The 24,009-nt window shown below is 52.5% G+C and overlaps 1 protein-coding gene across 7 annotated transcripts; it reads left to right on the plus strand.

Moving 5' to 3' along the window:
- Positions 1-15,427: 15,427 nt before the first annotated feature.
- LOC101707175 (nuclear receptor subfamily 1 group I member 3-like) lies at positions 15,428-24,009 on the plus strand. 7 transcript variants are annotated; one of them, XM_021242417.2, is made up of 10 exons: positions 15,439-15,642; positions 15,785-15,923; positions 16,423-16,553; positions 18,345-18,505; positions 18,718-18,857; positions 19,063-19,208; positions 19,279-19,395; positions 19,523-19,628; positions 23,665-23,749; positions 23,834-24,009. In XM_021242417.2, the coding sequence occupies exons 2-9, from the start codon at positions 15,817-15,819 to the stop codon at positions 23,747-23,749; spliced, it is 993 nt and encodes a 330-aa protein (XP_021098076.2). In that variant the 5' UTR covers positions 15,439-15,642; positions 15,785-15,816; the 3' UTR covers positions 23,834-24,009. The 7 variants fall into 7 exon arrangements, with proteins under 7 accessions (XP_021098078.2, XP_087050145.1, XP_021098076.2 ...); XM_004862005.4 differs by lacking the exons at positions 23,665-23,749; positions 23,834-24,009 and adding an exon at positions 20,855-21,076 and having other exon boundaries at positions 15,443-15,642; XM_021242418.2 differs by having other exon boundaries at positions 15,449-15,642; positions 23,665-24,009.

Below are 24,009 nucleotides of genomic sequence, written 5' to 3' on the forward strand. Positions count from 1 at the left end.
CTCCTGGGGACCGGGCACCCACTGTGCCTGCCAGCGACTCCCAGCAGTGCCCTACAGTCCTGTCCTCGGAGGCCGGTGGCCCCAGGGAACGGTGTCCAGGTGGCCTTCACTGACCCTTGCTGACAAGGGCCCCTTCTCCAGGCAGGATCCTCCACCTAAACCCCCAACTTGGAATTGCAGGCTCTGCATGTGTTTTGTTATTAGACCTTGAAAGCTCACCCTGTGCTTCTAGATGGAGGGAACTAGAAACCAGGAAGGTTTTACGCTTCATTCAAGGTCATATAGCTCAAGTTCACTGAGTGTCTGGGAATAGAGGAGCCATGTCTGTGGAGCGAAGCCCAGCCGATGCTTTCTGCAGCTATGAAGTGAAAGAAATAATAAGCTTGGCTGGGGCGGGGGATCCAGGCCCCTGGACGGCCCAGGGAGGCTCAGCCTGGGGCTCTGATTTTCCTGGCACAGGCCCATCGGTGGTCAGGCCACAGGCGAGCAGTAAAGGATGGGGTGCCCTGCTCTTCGGCGCCCCTCCTCCTGGCCCCTCCCCAGCCTCGACTTCCTTTTGGATTCCCTACTGACTTCTGGGTGTCCACCATGGGCCCTGTTGGAAAAATTTCAGCTCCATCTCAGAATAGAAGGAATGAAAAGCTGGGGACAGGAGCCAAGGAGGAAAGCCACAAATACGCATCTGGCCAAGGCAGGCGGAGTGGCTCCAGGAGTCTGCAGGGAGCACCTCGGAGGCTGCTTGCAGATGCTGAGCGGCCAGAGGCTGTGCTGCCTCCTGGTGCCGCTTCTGAGGGACGAGGGCGGCCAGGAGAGAAGACGCTTCCCCCAGACTTTTCCTCGGCCACCCACCCAAGTCCTTCCAGTGTCTGGAGACCTCGGGAAGAGCAGGAACTCCCTGTTGGTGGCCTCGGTTTCTTTCCGTTACACGGGGATAGCAAGGGGCCGGCAGGGAGACCCGAATCCTACAGACGGGGCTTAAGCTATGCTTGTACGTTGGGCCAGGACCTGTGTGCGTCCTGTGCACTTTGCCTTTGTGGCCATAAGTCCCTTCACTGCGAAAAACTGGGCCCAGGGGTGCAGGCCTGAAATCCCCCCTCTGTGAGAGACTGAGGCAGTCAGATCACAAGATTGAGCCCAGCCTGGGCAATTTAGCAACTTAGTGAAACCGTATCTCAAAATATCTCCAGTACTGCACACCAAAAAAGTGGGAGGGCTAGAGCTCCGTTCAGAGATCCCTGGATTCAGTCCTCAGTGAATATGAATAGACACATATACTGTTGGTATAAAGATCAATGTACTAATGTGTATTAAATAATTTTTTGTTTAAAACTTCATTATTCCCCTCTGTTCCTAAAAAGAAACAGCACTGAAGGCAAGTCAGCCCTGTTTGTATCTTGGAGTCAGCTTCTGCCTGCTATGTGTGAGGAGCACCGGCAGGAGGCGACAGAGTGACAGCTTACACAACTCGGCCTTTTGCTTCTCCACCCTGGGGCTGCAGTTCCAGCTTCCTGTAGGTCAGGTTTGCTGTTGGTGTCTCCACTCCCGATGCTTGTATCCAGCCCTCCTTCCCCGGAGGTTCTCCTCATGGGCACACAGGGGTCCTGCCTGTACTGGGTGCCCTCCCTGGCAGTGGAGACCCCATCCTGGCGCTCCTCAGCTAGCTCCCTCCTGGCCCCAGCCTGAGGCTCTATCTGGAACATCTGGCCTCGCCTTCCTGCCTTCTTCCCTCCTGAGGGCAGGGCCTCCTCAGTTTCCCCCAGCTTCGGAGAGCCCAGGAAGAGGGTGGACAGAGGAAGCCCTCTGGCCTAACATTAGCTTTCCCATTTCAGAAGATGCAAGGCTCCCTAGCACAGTCCTGAGGGCTCATAGCTCTTCCAAGTCTCTCCAAGGTCCTAGGCAACTGGCAGGGACTAAAGGAGCTTGTGTTTCTGAAAGGGGAATGGCTGGTGCTTATCAAAGACCGATGCGTGGGTTTCAGCAGCCTCTGCAACGTGGCACGGCGGAGGGAGGCCTGTCCTGAGCTCCGGGAGGCAGGAAGTCCCTGACTGGGCCCGGCCTGGGGTTTGCTGGCTTTGCTGGGGCACTGGCAAGATCGGAGGAGAGCACGCCTCACAGATGCCTCCTTCAGAGGCTGCCAGATTTCTTCAGAGCTAATTAGTGAGCCGCAGCTACTGCAGTGGAAGCTGAGCTAGGCCTTCTCTGCCTCCTCTTGGAGTCAAGGGTCAAGGCCCCTGCAGAGGCTGCAGTGTGTTACCATGGCCATTCTCTCCTCACCCAGCTCTTTATTCAGGAATCACCTCCCCCTGCTTATGCCTTTCCTCGGAAACCAGCTTCTCCCTGACTAGTTTGCAGTGCAAGGGAGCCAGCTCCTCTTACTGTTGAAACCAGGTGCATCTGGAAGCAGTAAACTTTTCAACAGGCTGAGGGGAAGAAAAGATGAATTGTAGGGGGTGGATTCACCTCTGGGACTAATTATTCTTCCTATTTCACCCGTCACATTTACCATCTTTGTCAGAGCAGGAGACAATAAATGGTCTCATTAAAACCCAGAGAGATGCTTCCTGCTTCAAGAACCTGCTCTCAATACCTGGCTCACTCGCTGGTGAGGGCCATGCCAGGGAGGTGGGCATGGGTCCTGGGTTGAGGGCACATGGGCAGATGCTCCTAGTGCTTTTGCTTGTTTGAATGCAGGACCTGTGTCTTCTATCACCGGAAATAGCCTCATGTGTCAGAAGTCAAAGTCCTCTCTGGCCACGTTTTCCCCAGAGCAGGTTCTGTGGGGAGACAGTGAACTAGAGGGTTTGCTAGGTTATGGGGTTAAAAACTAATCTTGGGGGAATTCTGGACGAGTTCTCACTTCATCCATTCACCAAAAACTCATCCTAGTAAAAAGATTCCAGAGAAGACACAGGGTCAGACGCTTCCAGCCCTGGGGTAACCCTCGCCACAGACACCCCTCACACACACACACACACACACACACACACACACACACACACACACACGGGCGCGCGCGTGCGCGCCTGCACACACAGCTGTCCCTGTGAGGTGAGGATGCAGGCACCGCTCAAGAGCCTTTGTCAGCCCTGTTCCAACCATTATAAAAGAGCAATCCTGCAGGCCTGAAGCATCCCCGTCCTGTCAGGCCGGATGTCCTTACACTGCACCAGCCACGGTGACTTTTGGCAGCTTAGAAAAAGACACCCACATGGTCCCACAGCACTGGTTATCATGAAGATGTGTCGAGCAGCTCTCTGCTGCCTCCAGTGTGGACCTGAGATGCCCTGAGGCTTTGGAACCCCTTCTCTTGGTGGGTGCTGGAGTCTTCCAGGTCCCCTTTCCAGCCCTTAAAAGAGGGCTGGAAGCTTTGCTGTTTGGAGCTCCTTAAAAATGCAGAATTTCCTGACCCTTCCTTACTTCGCACCCTTGGCAGTTCGTCAGGACCTGCTGGTGGTTTGTACGAGAGCTGTAGAGTGACAAGTAATGCCCCAGGCCACTGGTTCTCAGCCTTTTCCTTGGCTCAGAATCACCTGCACAGGCTGTGAAGACTCTGAGTGTGGGATCTCACCCCACCCGAGTTTCTGGCTCAGGAGTCTGGTGTGGCTGAGAATCTGCCTTTCCAGTAAATTTCCCGGAGGGACGGCAAGAACCACACCATGGTGATGCTCTAGCCTAATGGCACAGAACTTTAGATGTCATGGTTACAAATACAGATTCCTGGGCTCCACTCAAGGCCACTCAGACTCAAAGGTCTTGTAAGCTAATAATAGAAGAAAGTTCATTTATAGCATCAGCACTTGATAGTTTACCAAGCTCTTTGACAAACCAAGTACCCTTTGGAATAAGAAGCCTTACAAAGGATGAGGAAGCTCAGACTCTGAAAGGCTGAGATACTTATCTGATGTTTCTCAGTAGATGAGTTAAGTTGGGAACAGAATCCAGGATGTTGTGGTTCTTCTAAGTGTTGCCAAAGGCCTGCCTGCGAACAGCAATCACGTGCCTGTGGTGCCAGTGGGAGGCGAAGTCTTCAGGAGGTGCCCAGTGGGAGCAAGCTTAGTCATCGGGGGTGACACTTGAGGGGACCCCAGCCCCTTCCCCTCTCCCTCTTTGCTTCCCAGCCACCATGAGGGAAGTAGCCTCTTGTGCCAAGTGCTCCAGCCACGATGTACTCTGCTACCACAGGCACAAGTGACTATGGACTGAACCCTTAGAAACCATGAGGCAAAACAAACCTTCCCTTCTTTCAGGTTGATTATCTCAGGTATTTTGTCATTGTGGCGAAAAGCTAACACAGAGGAATTCTGAAGCCACAGCCTAAACCTGCCCACCCCATCGAAACCCATACAGCAAAGTCACGTTAAAGCCTGCCGCGCGCCTTTCAAACACCTCTGGTTTCCCGATCCCCAGTGGAGAGCAAGCCCAGCGCCTGGCACGTGGGTGGCCAGTGAGCACCTACCCCGAGGAGTCCATCTCCAGCTCTCCAGGTCACATCGAGCTAACTGCTCAGTGGCTTTATGGCCCTGTGGAGGTTGGCTGGTGGACAGATAAGACTGTTCTGTACGGAGCAGCAGCTCTTTCCACACTAGCAGCGTCCTTCAGCGATACCCTAAGCATGCCGAGGAGACCGAACGCAGCGTCTCTGATTTTGCCCACCCTTTCAGTTCACCTTTAAAAAAACAGGTTTAAAGAAAAGTAAAAAGGCTCAACCCTTCTTCAAAGGTCAAAATGATCAAATTTTGACCTAGCTTAGTCTGAATCATTGAGTTTTCCATGTGTACAGATTTCCAGTCCTCATCACGGTCTGGCTCAGCTTTTCAGTCAAAGAAAGCGCATGTGCCTGCATGGTCAGTACTAGCTGTTGATACAAAACAATTTGTATGCTTCAGGCTATATCTGCAAAAAAGTCTCCTCTGTCTGTCCTCGGATCCTTCTAACGTGCAAGTTGAGACAGAGGTCTCCAAAGCCGCTGAAGCCCAGGCCGGGTGTGGGTGGGGGCGGGGTGTTGCTGGTCGCCGCAGCCCGGGAACAGGCGTCACCCAAAGGCCATTTGGAAATCAATGCTGCTGTGCCTAAAAGAGGAGCGAGCAGGTCGGACAAGTCCAAAGTCTCTCAGAGGAGGAGGCAGCGGGAGGAGCCCCTCCCTGCTCCCAGGGTCTACCAAGCAGCTCTCCGACCGACAGCTTTGCCCAGAGGTGCTCCTGGGAGCTGGGGTCAAGTTGCTAAGCCGCCTTCTGGTCTCAGTTCCTTAGTTGGCTTTTTAACCTGTAGAACCTGCTTCTTTCAAGCTGTGGGCCACGCTCGGCTCGTCCGCCCTCCTGCCCCCTTTGCCAGGGTTGGGACGGGGACCGTGATGAGGCAGGGGCGAGAGTTACCTTCAATGTCACAGCCGGGACTTATTTTTAGAGATGGAAAAATAGTCCCCTGGGCGATTGGGAAGATCTTGTGCTGTTTGGGCAAAGTGGCTCATCAGAGTAAGTGCCTTTCTCTCTGATGCCTTAAGTATCGTCCCTGCCTCAGCGGAGCAGGTTATTAAGGGAATGTTACCCTTTATTGCTGAAAAGCAGGGTAAATAGACACCCAGGCCACGGAGATTACCTGCTTTCAAACTGCGGCAGTGAGACATTTTCTCTCACAATTTCCCTTTCCACCAAATCGCATCCCCTGTTTGCTTGTGGGAAGAGCAACCTGCTCATGGCGACCACACCCATCCGCTCGGACTGAAAGGAGCTGGCAAAGTTAAGCGCAGCTCTTATGTGGGAAAGTCCTGGAGAGTGCTCCTCCTCCTCCCGCTGTCTGTCCTGCTCTGTGCTTACCGCCCTGTCTTCATTCCTTCACCCACAGAGGACAGTGGCCCTGCCCCGGTGCCTCCTCGCAGGCTTGGGGGCTCCCCATCCTAGGATAGGGGGTGCTTTCTCAATAGTGGAGGAGGCCGAAAGCCCTGAGTCGGAGAGGAGGGGGAGCCCAAGCCAGCTGCCCTCAGAGAGGCAGCTGCCGGGGAAGGCACAGCTGACAGGAGGAAACCCACATGCATATACCAGGGGGAACAAAAATAAGGCGATGCTTGAATTAAAAGCTTAAAAGTGTGCTACAGTAAAGACACACTGCCCTTATTCACTCTCAAAATACTCTCCCTCACTCTAAAACCCTTAACCCATCATTTTCGCTGCCATCTGCAGCAGTTCTGGAAGTCCTCTTCTGTGAGTGTCTTTAGTAACTGTTGGGGCTGCCTTGATGTCCTGAATTGCTTCAAATCATTTACTGCAAATTTTGTCAAGTAAAAACACTATGGTGTGTCCTCACCACCTTATTCATCGGATCTGGTATCGTGGGACTTCTTGCTCTTCCCCAAAAGTCAAAATAATCTTGAAAAGCAAAATTTTCAATGGATTCAGGATACTGAGGCAGCTATGACAGTGCCAGAAAAGAACTATCAGAGCTGCTTCAAGGGGTAGCAAGAACGATGAGATCAGTGCATTGGAAGAGAGGGGAAATATCTGGGGGAGAATTAATGGCAATGTGTCTTTATTGTAATTTTAAAAAAAAATTTACATTCGCCAAAATGTTTTTTTCAGGAACCAGGGATCGAACTCAAGACCTTGTGCTTGCAAGGCAGGCGCAGTGCCACTGAGCTAAATCCCCGGCCGGATGTCATAATTGTTGATCATGCTTTGTACCTCTATCATGTATTTTCCACAAACATTAAGTTAATATGAAGGTGTATTTTTTCACGGTGAACATGTGGGAAAGTGATATATGATGAGTAACATAATTAGTTCTACTTGGCCTGAACTAAGGAGTCAGTGCTGGGGAGAGGTGGCAGAGAGGGGCATCCAGCCAGCCTTGAGCTCGCAGTCAGCGTGGCCTGGGCAGACTCTGCAGTCCAGGAAAGAAGGGCAGAAACTGCCTGCTTCTTCCCAACAGGGATTCCTTCATAGCCAGAGCACAATAGCTCTTCCCAGCCCACTGTAACAGGGTAAGCAAGTTGGATGTAACTTCCACATCTATTTTCTATTGTAAGTTTCATTTATTGAACAAAATAGCAATTCAACATGTTTGCAAATCATGGTGCTGCTGGATGCCAGCCCTGGCAGAGATTCCCATGTTTGCTGCACAGCTCCTCCAGTTAGGCGCTGCTGCTCGGCAGGGAGTGACGTGGGATTGCAAACAGCTGTGAGTAGTGACTCGAAAGCAGTGTTTGCTAATTTTCCAGGGTTGTGCGGTGCGGTGCAAACTTGTTCCAGGCGGCAAAAGGCGCTTGCTTTCAGTGTCAGGACTGGGACCCTCGAATACTTGCTGTTCTGGACTGACAAAATTGAGAGCAAGACCGCGTGGTGATTTTTCAAATTTACATTTGGTACTGCCTGCATGTGAACCTGAGTTTGTTTTCTATTAGAAAAGCCCCTTTTAACATTTGTTGGGCCCAGTTCCCAATCTGTGTGGAAAGTGCACAAAAGCAAAGATGCAACCCCCTTGTGGAGGAACAAGGGAAGCCAACTCCACCACCTCTGGAGCTTTTCCCGAAGATTCAGTCATTCTTCGAAGGGTTTGTTCTTCAGCTCTGCTGAACGCAGAATTCACCTGCATTGAGTCAGCCAGGGAAGAGTTGATTCTGGCTTCTCAGCAGAAGCATCTTTCGAAGATGGAGATGAGAACTGGGGCTTGGGAGGTGGTCTGCCCAGGGTGGGCCTGGCCTGGGAGCTGCCTGTCCCCTCTGACCATCCTCAGGGCAGGGTTTTCCAGGCCTGGAGAGGCTGCAGAAGCCCAGCGCAGAGGCTGCATTTCTCTCCCATCAACACTGGCGGCTGTGAGGCCTGCTGCGGCCGCCTTCTGCCTGCAGCGGGAGCAATGTGAATGCAGCCTCGGAGGTGGCTGCCAGCTGCTCGAGCAGCCAGGCTGTCTGCTCGGTCCCTGCTGTCCTGTCTCTGGCATCGGGGTGGGCCCAGCCTGTATTCCAGCAGCCTGGCCAGTTGCTGCCAGTTCGGTTTCCCAGGACTTGGGCCTAATCCCAGTCCACGCCTCACAAGGAGCTGGCTGGTTCCTGTTAGCATTTCAGCCTCCCCCTCACAGCGTGTGCTGCTGTGGCCAAGAACTCATGAAACTGATTCCCATTCCGCCCCTCTGATCAGACCCTTCTCAATCACTCTGCCGGGCTGGAAACGCTGCAGCTTTTCCCGTCCCTGGACTGGTCTGCGCTTGCGTCTGGTCTGTGCGCTTGGATTCGGGGCACCCTTGTCCCCAGTTTCTGGGGGACTCGGCTCTCACCTGGAGCTGTGGGTAACACTGGCCTTCCTTATGGCCCTGATCTGTGCTGAGCAACGGAAAGAGATCTTACTCAGGGGAGGCTTTCAGAGAGCTTTATCTGCCTTTCAGATTCTTCAAAGTGAAGTTCCCAAGAACATTCTAGAAGATTACTTTGTTTTTATTGTTGTCATCTGGTTTTGTTTGGTTTTAGTTTTGCTCAGCAGCTCAGCTCAAGTCAGGAGGGATTTGCTAGATTTATGAAGGGGCCTTTTCCAAATGTGTGGATTTGGTCCGCTTTGACTGGCCCTCAAAAGAATGCTCTGCCCTGGGGCAGGCCCATCTGGCCCGACAGGGTTACGCAAATGGGGAGGTTCTTGCGAGCAGTCCATCAGCTTACCATGGAGAAAATAACCAGCCATGCCTTTAGTTATGCCTCCGAGTGCGCTTCTATTTGTAAAGCTATTTTCATCGCCTGGAGGAAATACTGGTTGGTCTGCGTGTTCTGAAGTCTTAGGCCACTGACATTCAAAACTGCTAACAACATCCAGTTTTTATTTATCAATGGTGCTTTAATCTTTTTTTTCCTCCATAAATTCTTTCATTGGTACATTTTAGGTATACAATACATTTACATTTATCATTGGGAATTTGTACCTTTACATGTCTTATCTTGGTTCTTATTTTTTCCCCATTTCCCTGCCCTCCCTTCACCCCCTCCACCCTTCCCTATTTACAAAGACTTTGTTTTCATTTGGCACTTTAATCTTTTCAAACCTTCTATTAAAAATGAACATTAATATCTTCATCAGCATTCATACAGAAACACAATTTATGAGTTGGCCATTATTTTTTCTTGGAGTGGAAAATTAGTCAACAACTGTTAAACAGACCAGCATAACTGGCAATAACTTTGAAATATAGGTAATAACAAATGTATTCATGATCTCTCACTATTTTGCTTATTTCCAATAGATAGAATCACTATAAATGTCCCACATTAAGATTTGTGTTTATTCCTTTCTGGTGTGTGCAAAGGAAATAAAACAGTATTCTCAACACTTTACTATTTTAATTGCTTCGTTGTTTTCATTGCATTTTAGAAATAAATCATGTACTCTGGTCTCATCCATTAATATAAAGTTATGGCTTCATATTCTTTTTGGCTGGATTGAATATGCAAGTAAATATGTAAATCAGTGAAAATCTGCTATGAGTAAGTCTCCAGGCTTAGTCAATGAATCCCTACAGTAGCAGTGCTCAAGACATTTCACATTGAGCTAGGAAGACTTTGTGTTAGTTTTGAACCTCTCTTACCGAATGCACACTAGACGAAAGTGAGTATCATGGTGGAGCTGGTGGGGGAAAGCTTATACCTGCTGTGAGCTCTTCCTTCAGTCTCGAAGTATTTCCTAGGGGCCTTCTCAGACAGCGGCACCATTACGGAGCACACTGACAACTACACCTGATAGCTGAAGCACACTTTCAGCCCTGCCGTTCCTTGCCTACACAAGAGGTCACTTTCATCTTAATAACCCACATTTCATTGACTCACCTTGTCTCGCGCTCATCCAGGACGTCCTGTGTATTTCAACAGTGTCCACTCCAGAGCACGTCTCCTGTGTCCTTGTGTCCAGTGGCCCTGTTATCACAGCCAGCATACCGCTTCTCTGGCCTGCTTTCCACACAGTGTCCTGGGTCCAAAATGACTGCTGAGGCTGCCTCTCCATGCCCCAGCTTCTAGCTGCCACAGTCGGAATCCCAGCATCCAAGCCAGGGCCAGAGTCTCCCACCCACAATGCCACTATTCTATCTTGGCCCATCTAGCCACCAGTCTGTGTCGTACTGGTCTTCGTGCACGTTAGGATGACACTCTTTCCTCAGACCGTACAGAGCCTCTCACCAGGACCAGTCCTGTAACTTCTGCTCCCTGCCCCTTTTCTATTGGGATCGAGACCAAGCTGAGGTCTCGTGTTGGCCTATCACTCCACCCTCCAGAAGGTGGCCACCACACCCACTTCCCCTGGTGCCGCATGTGACAGCCCTTCACACTGCCTACTGTTGTCCACCCAACAGCCTGGGCCCATTCTTTGATGTGTTTAAATCTCAGTTTGGGTTGCAAGTGGAAACCACCAGATGTTCTAACCCTATTTCCGACCAGCTCTCCTGTTGTCCTTAGCATGAAGCCTTCGACTTGAAGCCCAGCCCTGGGGCTGCCCTGAGCGTGCTGGAGAGAGCTGCTCAGGGCATGAGACAGTTTCAGCAGACCCATGCATCTTTTGGCCCTTGGAATGAATGTGTTACCCCAAGGGCAGATACTGTCTTGGGTAGATTTGTTGGAAAACTATGAAGAAAACAAACCACAAAAAATACTTTCTGGCTCCTCCAGCAACTCTGACTAGTCTTGAGTGGGCTTTTTTTATTCCTTCACTTGGAAGCAAATTAAAGTCATGTGTTTACTTCTGCAACACTGAGAAACACAAAGAGAAAGACTCCCCAAAGCATTGCCCTGCTTCCCATTCCAGATAGTTCCAACAACCACATGCGAAGGAAAATGTTCTAGAAGACATTGCACTTTGCAATAGATTTGCCTTGTAATGATACTCCAAACTCCATTTCTATTTTAATTTCTAAATTCACTTGAGATATGATCTCCTTACCCCTCACCCCACCTGAAGTTGTTTAAGACCTGGATGATACCACTACCCGGAGACAGCCTCTCCTATTACTACAGAGAGCACAATTCTGATGTAGGCCCACTGGGACCACCCGATCCCGGGTGGGGAAACCCGTGGTGTTCTTTGCCACTGGCCCTCTTCTGGCTCCTACTGGGGACGGCATTCGGGCATGGGTGGGGCCCTTTCAGGGACTTCTCAAGGCTGGTTTCAGTTACTGACTGAGTCCAGTATTTCCACTTCGCCCAAGAGGGCCATCCCCAGCGAACTTTCTCCTGCTGAGAGCGGTGGCTCTCACAGCTGCAATGTGTTACTGTTATAAAAGAACTCCTCCTTTCCAAGTGAGGGAGGAATAGAACAAAGGGATGAAAGGGCCCGAGAAATACATGTGTATGAGTTTCCTGTAGCTGCCATAACAAAGTGCTCCAAACTTGGTAGCTTAAAACAACATGCGTTTTATTATTTCACAGCTCTGGAAGCCAGCAGTCCAAAGTCAAGGTGCTGGCAGGGTTAGTTTCTCCTGGAGGCGCTGAGGGAGAATCTGCTCCACAGGTCTCTCCTAGCATCTGCTAGCTGCTGGCAAGCCTTGGCACTCTTCGGTTTACACACGCATCACCCCCGTCTCTGTCTCCAGGTCGCCTGCCTTCCCCTCTTGCCTCACAATCGTAGGTTCAATATCTCTGCCCAGGGCCTTGGTGCCATGCGACCACCACAGTATGAAGGGAAATCCCAATAAGAAAGGCAGTGAACAACTCCACAGCTCTGTAAGAGCAGATGAAACAGACTGGAGTTGTGAATGGGAGTCGCGGTGGTGGTCTCTGTTCTGTGTGTGGCTCTCCCCTCCTTTGCGGGTCTGAGTTCTGAACCTGCGAAAGGAGAGGACCCATCAGCTATGTAATGGTACTGCCCTTCTCTGGCTCCACCAGCATAGGCTTTCTCCTCACTGGTTTTCACACAAGCTCATGGGCTCACAGAAGCCAGGCGCACCCCACCCTTCCAAGACCTTCAGACATCTAGTTCAGCCCTATTCCAGGGAGTCTAGAATTTATGCTTCCTCAGGTGGGCTGTCTGGAGCTAGCTTCCATCGTGACATGTTTGACTCTGCTAGAGAAATAAATGTGTGCTTAGAAACGCCACACCTTTGTGTTCTGAGCTTTTCCACAATTGTCTTGGTATTCTAAATTTTGGAATACGTGGCTTTTTATTTTCCAGTTTCGTATTCCAGTCTCCAGCCCCCTGAGCTTTCCGCTGGCAAAGCAGCTCCTGTCTCAGACAGTGTGTCCTACTCTCAGTGACCTACGGAGATGCCGTGGGCAAGGCATCGGGTCGAGGAGCCCTCACAGCGCTGTTCCTTTGCTCCTGGTGTCAGGTGGCCTTGTGCTAGGAATTACCGGGCAGCCCTGCTCCGGGAGAGCTGTGTGACCTCTCAGTTTAGTGGATAACTGAATCTTTTCATCCCATCTTTACACACGAGGAAGAGGATTGGCATGGAAACAGAACTGTATGCCACAGAGAGGCAGTACGGTTTCTCTTTTGCGTTCCTCTCAGAGGCCAGCTCTGTGAGCCTAGGGCCCTTGCACCCGGGTGCGGCACCTGGCAGCACTGCTTTCCACGTTCTGATGGTGAATGAAAATGAGTAAGCCAGATTCTTAGAGGGGTTCAGGTCTCTTGTAATGTCCTAGTTTCCAGTTCATTTTCGGTGGCCAGAAATGTGAGCAGGCTAACACTCCAGTTTTGTGTTAAATAACTGATGGGCTAAAAATAATGAAACGTAACATGGAAATTCAGTTCTGCCTTCCTGCACGCCTTCCGTCAGACACAGTAAGAATAACCCTCTGACTTGCTTGTTTTGGAAATTTAAGTATTTCGGATTCGCTTTTCTTAAACTTCTGCCTTTGTCTGCCCAGGCTCCTCAGGGGATGTAGGCAGGCAGGCAGGCAGGCAGGCACGAATGCAGGCAGGCACGAATGCACGCACGCACGCACGCATGCACGCCTGGTCTCGCAGCCCTGGTTCAGGCCTGTGCACACAGGGGCTGTCTCAGCGGGCCCCTGGGGTTGCTCTTCGCCCCTGCAGCGCCCGCGGCCTTGCGGGTCCCCAGGAGGCGCTGGCAGGCAGCAGAGGAAGAAACCGGGCACACCCAGGACATTCCGCAGAAGCTCCCCACCTGCGTTCTACAAATTCTGCCTGTAAGTTCTTGGGTTTCTCCATTTAAAATAAGCAGAAGGCTCCGGCCTGGTCCCCACGCAGCCCCCTCCTGAGAACAGTTCCTCCGACCTTCTCTGCCTGGCCCCGCTCCCACCTGGCCTTTGTCTGCCGAATCCAAAGGCCTTGTTATTGATATTGAGTCAGGTTTAATATTTATTCAGCCACGGCTCTTGGTGTTCAGGACGTAGTTCTATTTTCTCAGAGCTGACCTCGGATCACGAACTCAACCTCCAGAGTCGGCTGGGCTGCAGACGTGGTCATCCAAATTCAAGATCAACCCAGCCGATTCTGGTCTAAGACTTGCTGTCTCTCAGGGGTAGCTAGCCAGGAGTCCCCCTTCCTTACTGCAGGCCTCTCTGTCCGCCTGCTGCGGATGTGGGGGCACAGTGGTGCCTCTAGCTGTTTGGGGGGAGCAGACCCAGCCCACCTTGGCGTGCTGTAAACATCGCCAGCGGCTCTTCTCACTTGGTCCTTGTCCGTTTCCCGCATTCGCTCCCCTTGCCGGAGCCCTTGCTGTGTAGACCCAGCTCCTTCCAGTCTTTGGCTTGTCCAGGGCTTCTTGGGTGTTCCATGTAGTGGCTACAGAAGATTTCCAGATCTTTCCTTCACCTCCCTGAGGAGTGTGGGGCCGGCAGCCAGCCTCGTCCAAGGCTGCTCTGCTCCTCAGAACCACCAGATGCAGACATTCAGCCGGAGCTGTGGATCTCCCTGGCACATCTGAGAGGACAGACAGCTGTATCCTCTGCCGTGAAGTCCCTGGTGAGGTGCAGACTTGTTTGGGCGTGACCGTGATAGAAACATCTTACATCATGGCTGAATCCTGCAGTCAGCACAGACTAGCATCCTGAAACAACGTTTACAGCACCTTACACTGTGCCCCAGGATTTTCTATTCCATTGCATTTTCTTCTGATGCATTTTATCAAATTAAATCCATTTTGTGATTCAAGAATAGTTTTCAGCCCACAGTTTGAAAAACGTTGGCTTAATAGTGGCTTTTCTTGGTTTGGAATGTGGATACTGGGCACTGTATCAAAAATGAGCAAATCGCTACACACTTGTTTTGTTCTTTCTCAAAATGCTTAGCTTTGAGAATAAAAGAAAGTCTTGCCTTTCAAGCTGTTGTCTCTACTATGGGTTTAAAATAAATCCATTCAGACATTCAACAGATTTTTATGCTCAGTTTATCTACTCTGAGAACAATGTGTGTGGACTATGATAGAATGATACAAAGTAATGGGCTTAAAGCAGCTCAGAGTCCAGCCTTAGTCAGTGTGTCTAGGCATCCCACAGTGTTGGTGACAGTGGGGAGAGTCAAGGCTGAGTGTGCGCTGTGGGTCTGGCGCTGCACTCGGCACTTCAGCTGCTACTCCAGCTAACCCTTGCCGCATCCCTGTGGTGTGGTACAGATAGCATCTCCATGTGGCTAGAGGGAACTCAGACTGACAGGAACCTGGCGCCGTCCCCTCGACCTGCCCTCCACACCAGCTCAGGTTGTTTGCTTCCTTTTCTGCCCCCACCCCCCGTTTGGAAGACTAAGACTTTATTCCAGTTTGTGTGGGATCAGATTTATCCAACATTTTGTCCATGCTCCAAACATTCACATAGCCTTTGACATGACTTTTCTGTTCATCGATGATGGAGAACACACACACATGCACACACAGGCACACACATGCACAGTCGTCAGTGGTGATGGAGTACTAGAAAACCCCAGTGAAAACTCCATTTCTCATTCTCAAACTTGTTGATTAGGAACCTTCACCCTGACTCCTTGAATGCGGGGCCTGGGGACAGCACGGGCCACACATCCCTGAAAACAGCTCCGGCACAGGCCTTTTCAGATCAACCCCAGCTCCTCCTCCTCTAGAGGAGGCTGCTCTGACTGAATTCTCAGCTCTCCCCAGCAGGGATATGGGATCCTTTCTAGCTCTGCAAATCCTCTCCTAATTCGCCCCCTCGTTTCAAAGTCTTTTTAATTTTTAATTAATTAATTTATTTTTGAAAGTCTTTTCTAAAGAACTTCCTCCTGGGAGCCTGGTGCTGTCCTTACCCTTGATTCGTTTCCCACTGATGGGCGCCTGTGGAAATGCTTGCTCTGTCTCCCACCTTCTCTCCCTTCCCAGCTTTCCCAGGATCCCTATCCAAGGAGGCTGCAGAGGGCGCCTGCAGCTCAGCAGCGACTGATAAGGAGCAGCTGCTCCTGAGTCACTGTGTCCCCAACCCCCAGGCTCCCTCCCAGAATGGCACCAGCCAGCACCTGGGCGTGCCTGGCCAACCTCCCCCGAGGCCTTTGCCCTGTGTCCAGAGTCTGTGCCCTCCCCTCTCAGGGCACTGGGGACTCCTGCAGCCCACACAGCACTGTCTCTTTGTTTTCCAGGTGCTGAGGGCCTGAATCCCCAACTGCTGGCTGCTCCTGAGATCACAGGGAAAGCAGGCTCGGCTCCCAAGTGGGAGCTTGGGAAATGCAACTCACACCAGATGCTGGGGCCTGTGTGCTGTGTGCTGCCTAAGAGGAGCAGGTGGGCAGTGTGCTGGGGCTGGGGACTAAAAGCAGGAGAGGTGATTCTGGGGAGCAGGTGCAGGGCAGTGGGGGGAAGGGGAAGAAGAGGGTCAAACGTGGCTCATGGCTTGGAGCTGACTGTCAGCTCCTCCCACGTTCAGAAACCTGTGCCGGCAGCCCGGTACCGGAAGCCATGGGCAGCAGGGAAGATGAGTCCAGGAGCTGTGTGGTGTGTGGGGACCGAGCCACAGGCTACAATTTCCATGCCCTGACTTGTGAGGGCTGCAAGGGTTTCTTCAGGTGAGAGTCTCCTCCCCAGCAGATATACCCTACCTGGCACACACATGCGTGCACACACACACACACACACACACACGTGCCTAGTGGGCAGCCTTTGGCCCCTGGCATGTGCCTGGGGGAGTCCTGGGCCTTGTGTGTCTGAGGGTGGCTACCCTGTGGCTGGCATCCTGCACCCTGCATCTGGTGACCACAACGCTGTCCAAACTGGTGGCGTAATAAAAGAGAGGCCAGGTACTTGTCCCACGAGTCAAGGACACTCACGCACTGGCAAAGCACCAAGCTAGCACAGCACAAGCTGGGCCTGCCTGAGTGGAGCCTGTGTTCCCGTGAAAATGCTCCAGGTCTGTCAGGCTGTCCTCCTGGGGACCCTTGGCCACAGCCCAGATCAGCCCTTGTCAGCGGGTTCCAAGTCTTTTAGACCATGTGCTGTCAGCCCTCAGATTCCCACCTGCCTGCTCCCTGCCATCCTGGGCCCTGACAATGTCTCTGTCCTTCACAGGCGCGTGGCGAACAAAAGCACCAGGCGCACCTGCCCCTTTGCTGGAAGCTGTGAAGTCAGCAAGGCCCAGAGGCGCCGCTGCCAGGCCTGCAGGTTGCAGAAGTGTCTGGATGCCGGCATGAGGAAAGACAGTGAGTCAGCCTCCCACCGCTGAGTCCCCCGACCCAGGCTCTGCTTTGTCTGTCCCCAGGAGCACATTTGCCAAATCGCAGGCAGAGCAGGCTCCTTGAAAGGAGTTGGGTCACGTTGCTCTTCTGCTCTAACCTCCGGTGGCTCCCGTCAGTCACTCTCCAGGCACGTGGCCTCATGGTCCAGCTTCTGTACCACACCTTTCAGACTTTGTTTCCTCTTTCCCCTTGTGTGGTCCATTCCAGCCACACTGATTTCGGGCCATCCCCGCTGCTCGTCCCCAGGGCTTTGATGCCTGCCCTTCCTTCCGCCTGAAGGGCCTTTCCCCGTCTGTGGTGGCCACCCTTTCAGAGCCTGCAGTGGTAACAGCCAGCCCGCTGCGGCACTGTGCCACTGGGCTGCCACCACTGCTCTAGACACTCTCAGGGCTTGCTTGTCCCCTCTGTCCCTGGAGGACAGTGCGCTCCACCCAGCAGGCACTCAGTAACCCACACTGCCTCTGGGCCAGAGAGCTTCAATCCAACAGGTGGTGGAAGTGGGGCTCCCAGGGTGCCTGGCGCCCAGGCCCATTGGGCTGAAAAGTGGTAGAGTCACCACTGGAAGTGGAGTCTGCCTGGCCTCAGACTCTGTTTCCATGGCACCACTTTCCAGTGTGGAGCAGAGGAGACGAAACTGTAGAGGCCAGATGTCTTGGTTTGAATTCAATCTGCATCTTTTTTTTGGGAATGCTAGTGTTTGAACCCGGGGTCTTCACACCAGGCCACATCGCCGAGCCCTTTCATGGTTCATTTTGAGACAGGGTCTCACTATGTCATTGCTTTGTCCAGGCTGGACTCAAACTTGTATCCCGCCTGCCTCAGCCCTCTGGAGCTCTGGGATTACAGATGTGTGCACCACTCCCAGGCACCCCTTATTTTTGACTTTGGACTTGTCGCTAGAATCTAAGCTTGTTTATGTTTCTGAAAAATATGAATAACGCTTGCTCTATCATAGTGTGGTCGCATCCAGTGGAATCTAACCCCAGAACCTTTGACATTGTAATGCCCTGTGGTATGGTCTGCATCCGAAATGCCCCTCGAAGGCTCCTGTGTTCAGAGGTGGGGCTTTAGGAGGCGATTGTAACATGAGGGCTTTAACTTCATCAGTGATGGATCCGTTGATGGATTCGGACTTTGATGGCGTGATGGGCGATGACGGAGACTCACCCTAGGACATGTGCCTCGTTGAAGGGTCACGGGGGTGGGACCTCAGAGACTCTGTCGTGTCCTCTGCCCTTTCCTCGCTGGGTCCTTTTCTCTCGTTGTGCCCTGAGGTGAGAAGCGCTCCTCTACCACCCCCTTCTGCTCCACCTCAGGCACAGAAACAGTGGAACCAGAGGAAACTTCCCAAACCCCGAGCTGACGTAAATCTTTCCTCCTGCAAGTTATTTTTCTCAGGCTTCCTTGTCGCAGCGTTGGAAAGCTGACTGGCCCAGTGTGCAGACAGAAGGTGCGCTAGGTAGTTAGAGCCACTCCACAGTTCTCCCAGGAGCCGAACGTCTCCTTCCTTCTGTCTTTCCCTCTTCACCCTGCAGCATTTCCTCTCCCGGGGCACTGTTTCCTGCTTCTGAGATGCCGCTGAGGTGAAGGAAAGGAATCCCTGCCACCGGAGCCCCCAGGATCCAGCCAAGTTCCAGGAGGCCTCGGGAACTTGCCCCCTGCGACCTTCTGTGACCAGGGCCGCTGACTGGGGGCGGGTACAGAGGTGTTCTCTGCTGGTTTCAGTGCCTTTGCCCTGTCTCTTGCCTGGCACAGTGATACTGTCGGCCGAAGCCCTGGCATTGCGGCGAGCCAGGCAGGCGTGGCGGCGGGCGCAGCAAGTACCAATGAAGGAGCAGAAGGTGCTGATCAGCATCCTCCTGGAGGCCCACACCTGCCACGTGGCCACCATGTTCGACCAGTTTGTGCAGTTCAAGGTGAGACAAGGTCTGGGGTGAGAAAGTGATCAAAGGGCGCCCAGGAGGCGGCTCGAGGAAAAGGGCCAGGTGTGTTGCTGAGCAGCAGCAGACAGGCCTTCTCCAGAGTCCAGCCCGGCTGCTCCTCTGGGAAGAAGCTTCGGAGGTGAAGCTGGCAGGGCCTCAGGCAGGCGCGTGGCCAGGGCCTCTTGCTTATTCTCTGGTCTCTGCAGCCTCCAGCACACCTCTTCAGCCACCAGCGGCCTCTTTCCGCCCGGGACCCTGTGCTGCCTCTGCTCACGCACTTTGCAGCTGTTGATACCTTCATGTTGCAGCAAATTATCAAGTTCGCCAAGGCTCTGCCCCTTTTCCGGTGAGTGGCCTCCCCTTATCTTTCAGGAAGTCAGCACCTCATAAATTCTATACCACCCCACCCCGAAAAGGCCACTAATCAAATGAACACAGCCCGCAACCTTTCCAAGCACCAGGTCTCCAATTCCCAGCTTTCTTTTAAGTGTGTCCGTCAGGACCAGGAGTTCAGACTTGAGTCTCAAGTGCCCATTTCCTGCTCCCCACAGGTCCCTGCCCATGGAGGACCAGATCTCCCTTCTCAAGGGAGCAGCATTGGAAATATATGCCATTGCACTCAATACCACTTTCTGTCTTGAGACACAACACTTCTTGCGCGGGCCTCTTCGCTACAGGGTGGAAGACGCAATCCATGGTAAGATGGCGCCAGAGCCAGAAGCCTGTGCCCTTGTGGAATGAGGCTCCACAGCCTATGCCTCCCTTAGCAGGGTTCCAGGAAGAGTTTGCGGAGCTGTTGTTTCGTTTCCAGAGGACACTGAAACAACTGCGGCTCCAGGAGCCCGAGTATGTGCTCATGGCTGCCATGGCCCTCTTCTCTCCTGGTGAGCAGCCCATCCAGAGACCTTAGCCCCAACACCTCTGCTCAAACCCTCAGCCCCTGGAATTCGTCCACTTCAGTCTAACCTGCAGGCCTTCCCCACCTGCGCCTCCCTGCTCCCTGTTATACAGATCGGCCTGGAGTTACCCAGAGGGAAGAGATTGAGCAGCTGCAAGAGAAGATGGCACTGACTCTGTACAGCTACATCAGGGAGCAGCAGTCGAGGCCCGGGAGCCGGTGGGTGGGGTGGAAGTGTTCGGGACGCAAGCTCAGGATGAGTGCTTTTTATTGTCTTTTCCTCCGGGAGACCAGGTCTCTGGGGGAGGCTGCTCCTTGCCCGGGACCATCCCTGTCCCACAGACTTCCAGCATCCAAGCTGTTCATTTTGCTGTTTGTCTTAATTACTTTTCTCTCGTCGCTAAGACAAAATACTGGACAGTCCAAGTTCAAAGAGGAAAGGTTTATGTAGCCCACAGTTTGCGTAGGTTTCTGTCCACAACGGCCTGGCTCCAAGACGGGGCTCCAGGGCAGCACAGGGCGGAGAGGCAACAGCGCATGCCAGCTGACAGGAAGTAGCAAGGCCACAAGGAAACTTAGCAGCATCTTCCTGTCCCTTCTGTCTTATCCAGGCAGCTCTCACACCCTCGGGCCTGGCATTGGAGCACGAATCAGTCACATACTCTTGACCCAGCCACCTCAGAAAAAGCCCCACCTCACTCGCACGAGGCTTTGGGGGGACGTTCAGACCGCCCTAAGGCCGTGTCATCTCGCTTTCCCTCAACTTTTCGGTTCAGTGCGGTGCAGAGCAGTGGCTCACAGGCCCCGTGGAATAGCGTTCTTGAGACTGATGACACCCATCATCTCCCCTCTCCCACGGCTCCAGCCTGATGCACATTGGGAAGAGTCTTGTTCATTCTTCTTCCTTGGCCCTCCCCTTTCTCCGCTGGACCAATTCCTTGACATTTTCGTGTCCCTTGAAGGGATGTGAATTTTCATGTCATGCGGAGTTTCACAGCCAGATGCAGTCCCTCATTCCATGATCTTTCCAGGCTCTGAGGTGTGCACTGCCTGTTTTTGTTCATGCCTCAACAAGGCAGTTTGCCAGAAAGGGGAGATTTTGTACCTAGAACAACACGTCCGCCTTCTGGAACACACTGTAGAATGCCAGACTGTCGGATCCTGTGCAGGTGGAGTTCTGGCCAACCTGGGGCTTTCTTCACACCTGGGCCTCAGAGCCCCGGGCTCAGTTGAAGCTAGCCACATAAGAGAAAACGAGTCAGACACAGCCCCGTGTGGGGCTCTCTGGATCTTTGGATAAATCTGTCCTAGCAGAGCCTAGTTTTCTCTGGTGAGCAGACTTAGCTCCATCAGGGAGCATTCAGAGGGTCAGGGCTTCAGGACAGGGCTCGCAGCTGCTTCATGTCCCTCTTCTGTTCCTGGTGACCTCTCTGCTTCCTCCAAAGGTTTCTTTACGCAAAGGTGCTGGGCCTGTTGACTGAGCTCCGGAGCATCAAGAGCAATTACTGGTACCAAGTGCAGCGCATCCAGGGACTGTGTGAAATGATGCCGCTGCTCCAGGAGATTTGCAGCTGAGGGGCCACTGTCTCCTCTCCCCACCGGGCTGCAGAGGGGAGGTGGTGGAGTAAGGGGCTCAGTGGTTTCAATGAAAGACTAAAGCAACAGTGCCCTTCATGCGGTCATTGGGGAAGTTGGGGTGACCGTGGGGACATAGTTTGGGTGGAGGAAGCCTCAGGGAGAAGAGGCAAAGCCCCTCCTGGTGATGGGTGGGCCCCATTTTCTGAGGTGAAAGACTTTGCCCTTCACCCTGTTTCTCAGCTTGAGAGGCTCTTAGGTGGGAAAATGGGTTGGGGAGCGAATCCCAGGCAGACTTTTCTGCTCTGAAGAAGGGTGCAGGAGCTTTAATCCCAGGGAAATTGGGCCGGACACACCCCTCAGCCTCTCCCCGAGTCCCCCCAGCCCACGGAGAGGATGAAAGCGGGGTTGGGGGCAAAGAGAACCCGCAGACCCTGGCCGCATCGGGTGATGCTTTGGCAGCTCCTGTTCTGAAGAGCCCATCTCCCGCCCCTACTCTGTTCTTGGGAGTGTGGGTCCCCCCGGAAAGTGGGCTCGGGCCCTGCTTCGGGGCTGGCCCTGGGACCAGCACAGCCTCCTGCGGTGCTGGGGCCACAGAGGAATCTAGTGCACCAGTGACTGAAGAAGCCTGCAAGGGCCATGGCGAAGGGCGGCCAGCTGCTCCCCCCGCATGGCGCCCGCACGCTGGAGACTCTCCACCAGCCCCTCCACACCGCCTGGGCCTGTGGTAACCAAGGACAGGGCTGTGTCCTATGGCTTTGTGCTTAAATCCACGCCAACCGGAACCCTGCAGGCCAGGATTTCCTGCGGTCTCGGTGTCTGTGTAGTCATGGCTCCCACACTCTCCTTGGAAATGCCCAGTCAGGAACTTGGCCTGCTCCATGTGGAAGACGGCCTGGGCCAGTGGCGCTCCATCCACAGAACCAGCCCCTGGGCAGTGGGCCTGCCTCTGCTGTCCACACCCCCTGCAGTGGACAGCTCTGCAGACTAAGCGGCAGGTCCTCACAGGGCTGCATGGAGGTGATGGAGCTGAGGCACCAGGTGCACAGCGTGAGCCACCTGGAAAGTGCCCCTTGGTGCCAGGCTTACTGCGGCCCCATACTGGCCCAGAGAATGGGGGTCACCATCCCAGACCTGCCACTTCCCTCTCCCTCCAGCCCACGCTGCTTATCTTGATAGGGGCAGCCTGTGAGTCCAGTGTCTTTCTTCCACCTTGTTCTACCTCCATGCAATAAGGGATGGATAAAGCCAGATTGTTCCTCAGCTCTGAAAGAGCTCAACAGCTTTTCAAGGGCGCAGCTGCTCGCACCTGTTGGAAGGCGGGGGTCCCGTTACACACAGGCACTTGGACCTGCGCCCACCCTTCCTCCTGCTCTCCGCCTTTCCAGCCCCGCTCCTGTGGCAGAGATCTCAAGGTCATCCGCCATCCACTGTCTCCCAGAGGGGACAGCAAGTCCTTCCTGGTTCTGAGCAGCCTGCAGGCCCTCGCAGGAAACAGCTAGTAACATTCTTCACCTTTTCTAAAAAGCCTGCGAAAGGAAGAGAGGCTTTGATAATGCAAACAAGATAATTACATACAATGGATTTTCCTCTCTGATCTGCTTAGTTCCTTAATTTATTCAGCAAATATGTATTTAGTATGTGCTGGGCACTGTTTCGGGTGCCACTGCAGATTTGCTGGTAAATCAGACAGAGCAAATTCTTGCTCTCTGGGGTTCACGTTCTGTAGGGACTGGTTTCGGAGGAGGGTAGACTTGAACTGGTGGTTTTCAGTCATCTTTTAGGTCACAGCTCCCAATCAAAACGGGAGCAATTTGTGAGATTCCTTCTCCCCACACACAACAGAATCAGAAGTTTTCTAGGACGATACTTGCTCCATTTACATATAAAGAGCTAAAAAAATTGCCTTATTAAGACTGAAATGAATTTTTTAAAATCCCAAATAAGCAAAAAAAAAGCAAAAAGATTCAGGCAAGATTTTAGTGACTGCACAGGGAAGGTTTTTGCTGGCAAGGTGCTTGCAGTTCAGACCCGCAAGGTCAGTACTGCCTGCGCGCACTCGTGGGCCTGCAGTCTCCTTTGCTTTAGTCAGTTTCAAAGGCTAAAATCGTCATGTGTACAGAGAGCTACTTGTGGCCAGTAATGATAAGGTTATGGTTTGGAATTGAAAGGTTCCCCAAAGGTCACGTGTTGAAGGCTTGGTCACCAGCCTGCACTGCTGATGGCAGGTGATAGAACCTTTCAGAGGCAGGCCCAAGAGGAAGGAGTTTCAGTCCCTGGGGCCTCGAGGTGGATACTGGGACGAAGCCCCTTCTCTTTCTCTTTCCGCGTCCCGACCACCATGAAGAGCGCAGCTCAGCTGTGTAACATGCTCCCTGTGGGATGTTCCTCAGCACAGGCCCAAGACCACAGGGCTGAGTGACCGTGGACTGAAGCCTCTGGACCAATGAGCCAAAATAACCTCTCCTTCTTTCAAATTGTTTTCTCAGGTATTTTGTCACCACACCAGAGAGCTGACTAACACAATAAGGATGCCTTCTTTCTGCCTAGCGATGAAAATTCTTTAATTTTACTTGGAAATGATAATAAATTTCTTATCTTGTGATCATTCATTAGTACAAATACACTGCAACCATTCATTCACATCTTTTTTGTTTTTGGTACCGGGGATGGAACCAAGGACCTTGTGCTTTTGCGAGGCAGGCGGCGGAACCACTGAGTTACATCCCTGGCCCTCATTCACCTCTTTTGGGCACCAAATTTAGGTCGGTTTTTAATTCCAAGTTTTCAAAGGGAAAGTGTTCCTTGACTTGGAACGTTTTCTGAAGTATTTATAATTTCTTTTCTAGAACATAGTGACAACTTTGAGACTGAGAAGTGAACTATAGCAGCATTCCTAATTATATTTCAGTCACACCATCTTTGCTGGTTATGTCCACTTCAAGGCCTACTTCCCATAGCAAAATGTGTTTGAATCCTGGATGTGTCTTGACTTGTTGAATTATATCGTTGTTTTCTTCCTGAA

Source organism: Heterocephalus glaber, unplaced genomic scaffold, assembly GCF_053883595.1.
Source record: "Heterocephalus glaber isolate CG9 unplaced genomic scaffold, H.glaber_assembly_v1.0 deba00001600, whole genome shotgun sequence".
In the NCBI taxonomy this organism is placed as follows: Eukaryota; Metazoa; Chordata; class Mammalia; order Rodentia; family Bathyergidae; genus Heterocephalus; species Heterocephalus glaber.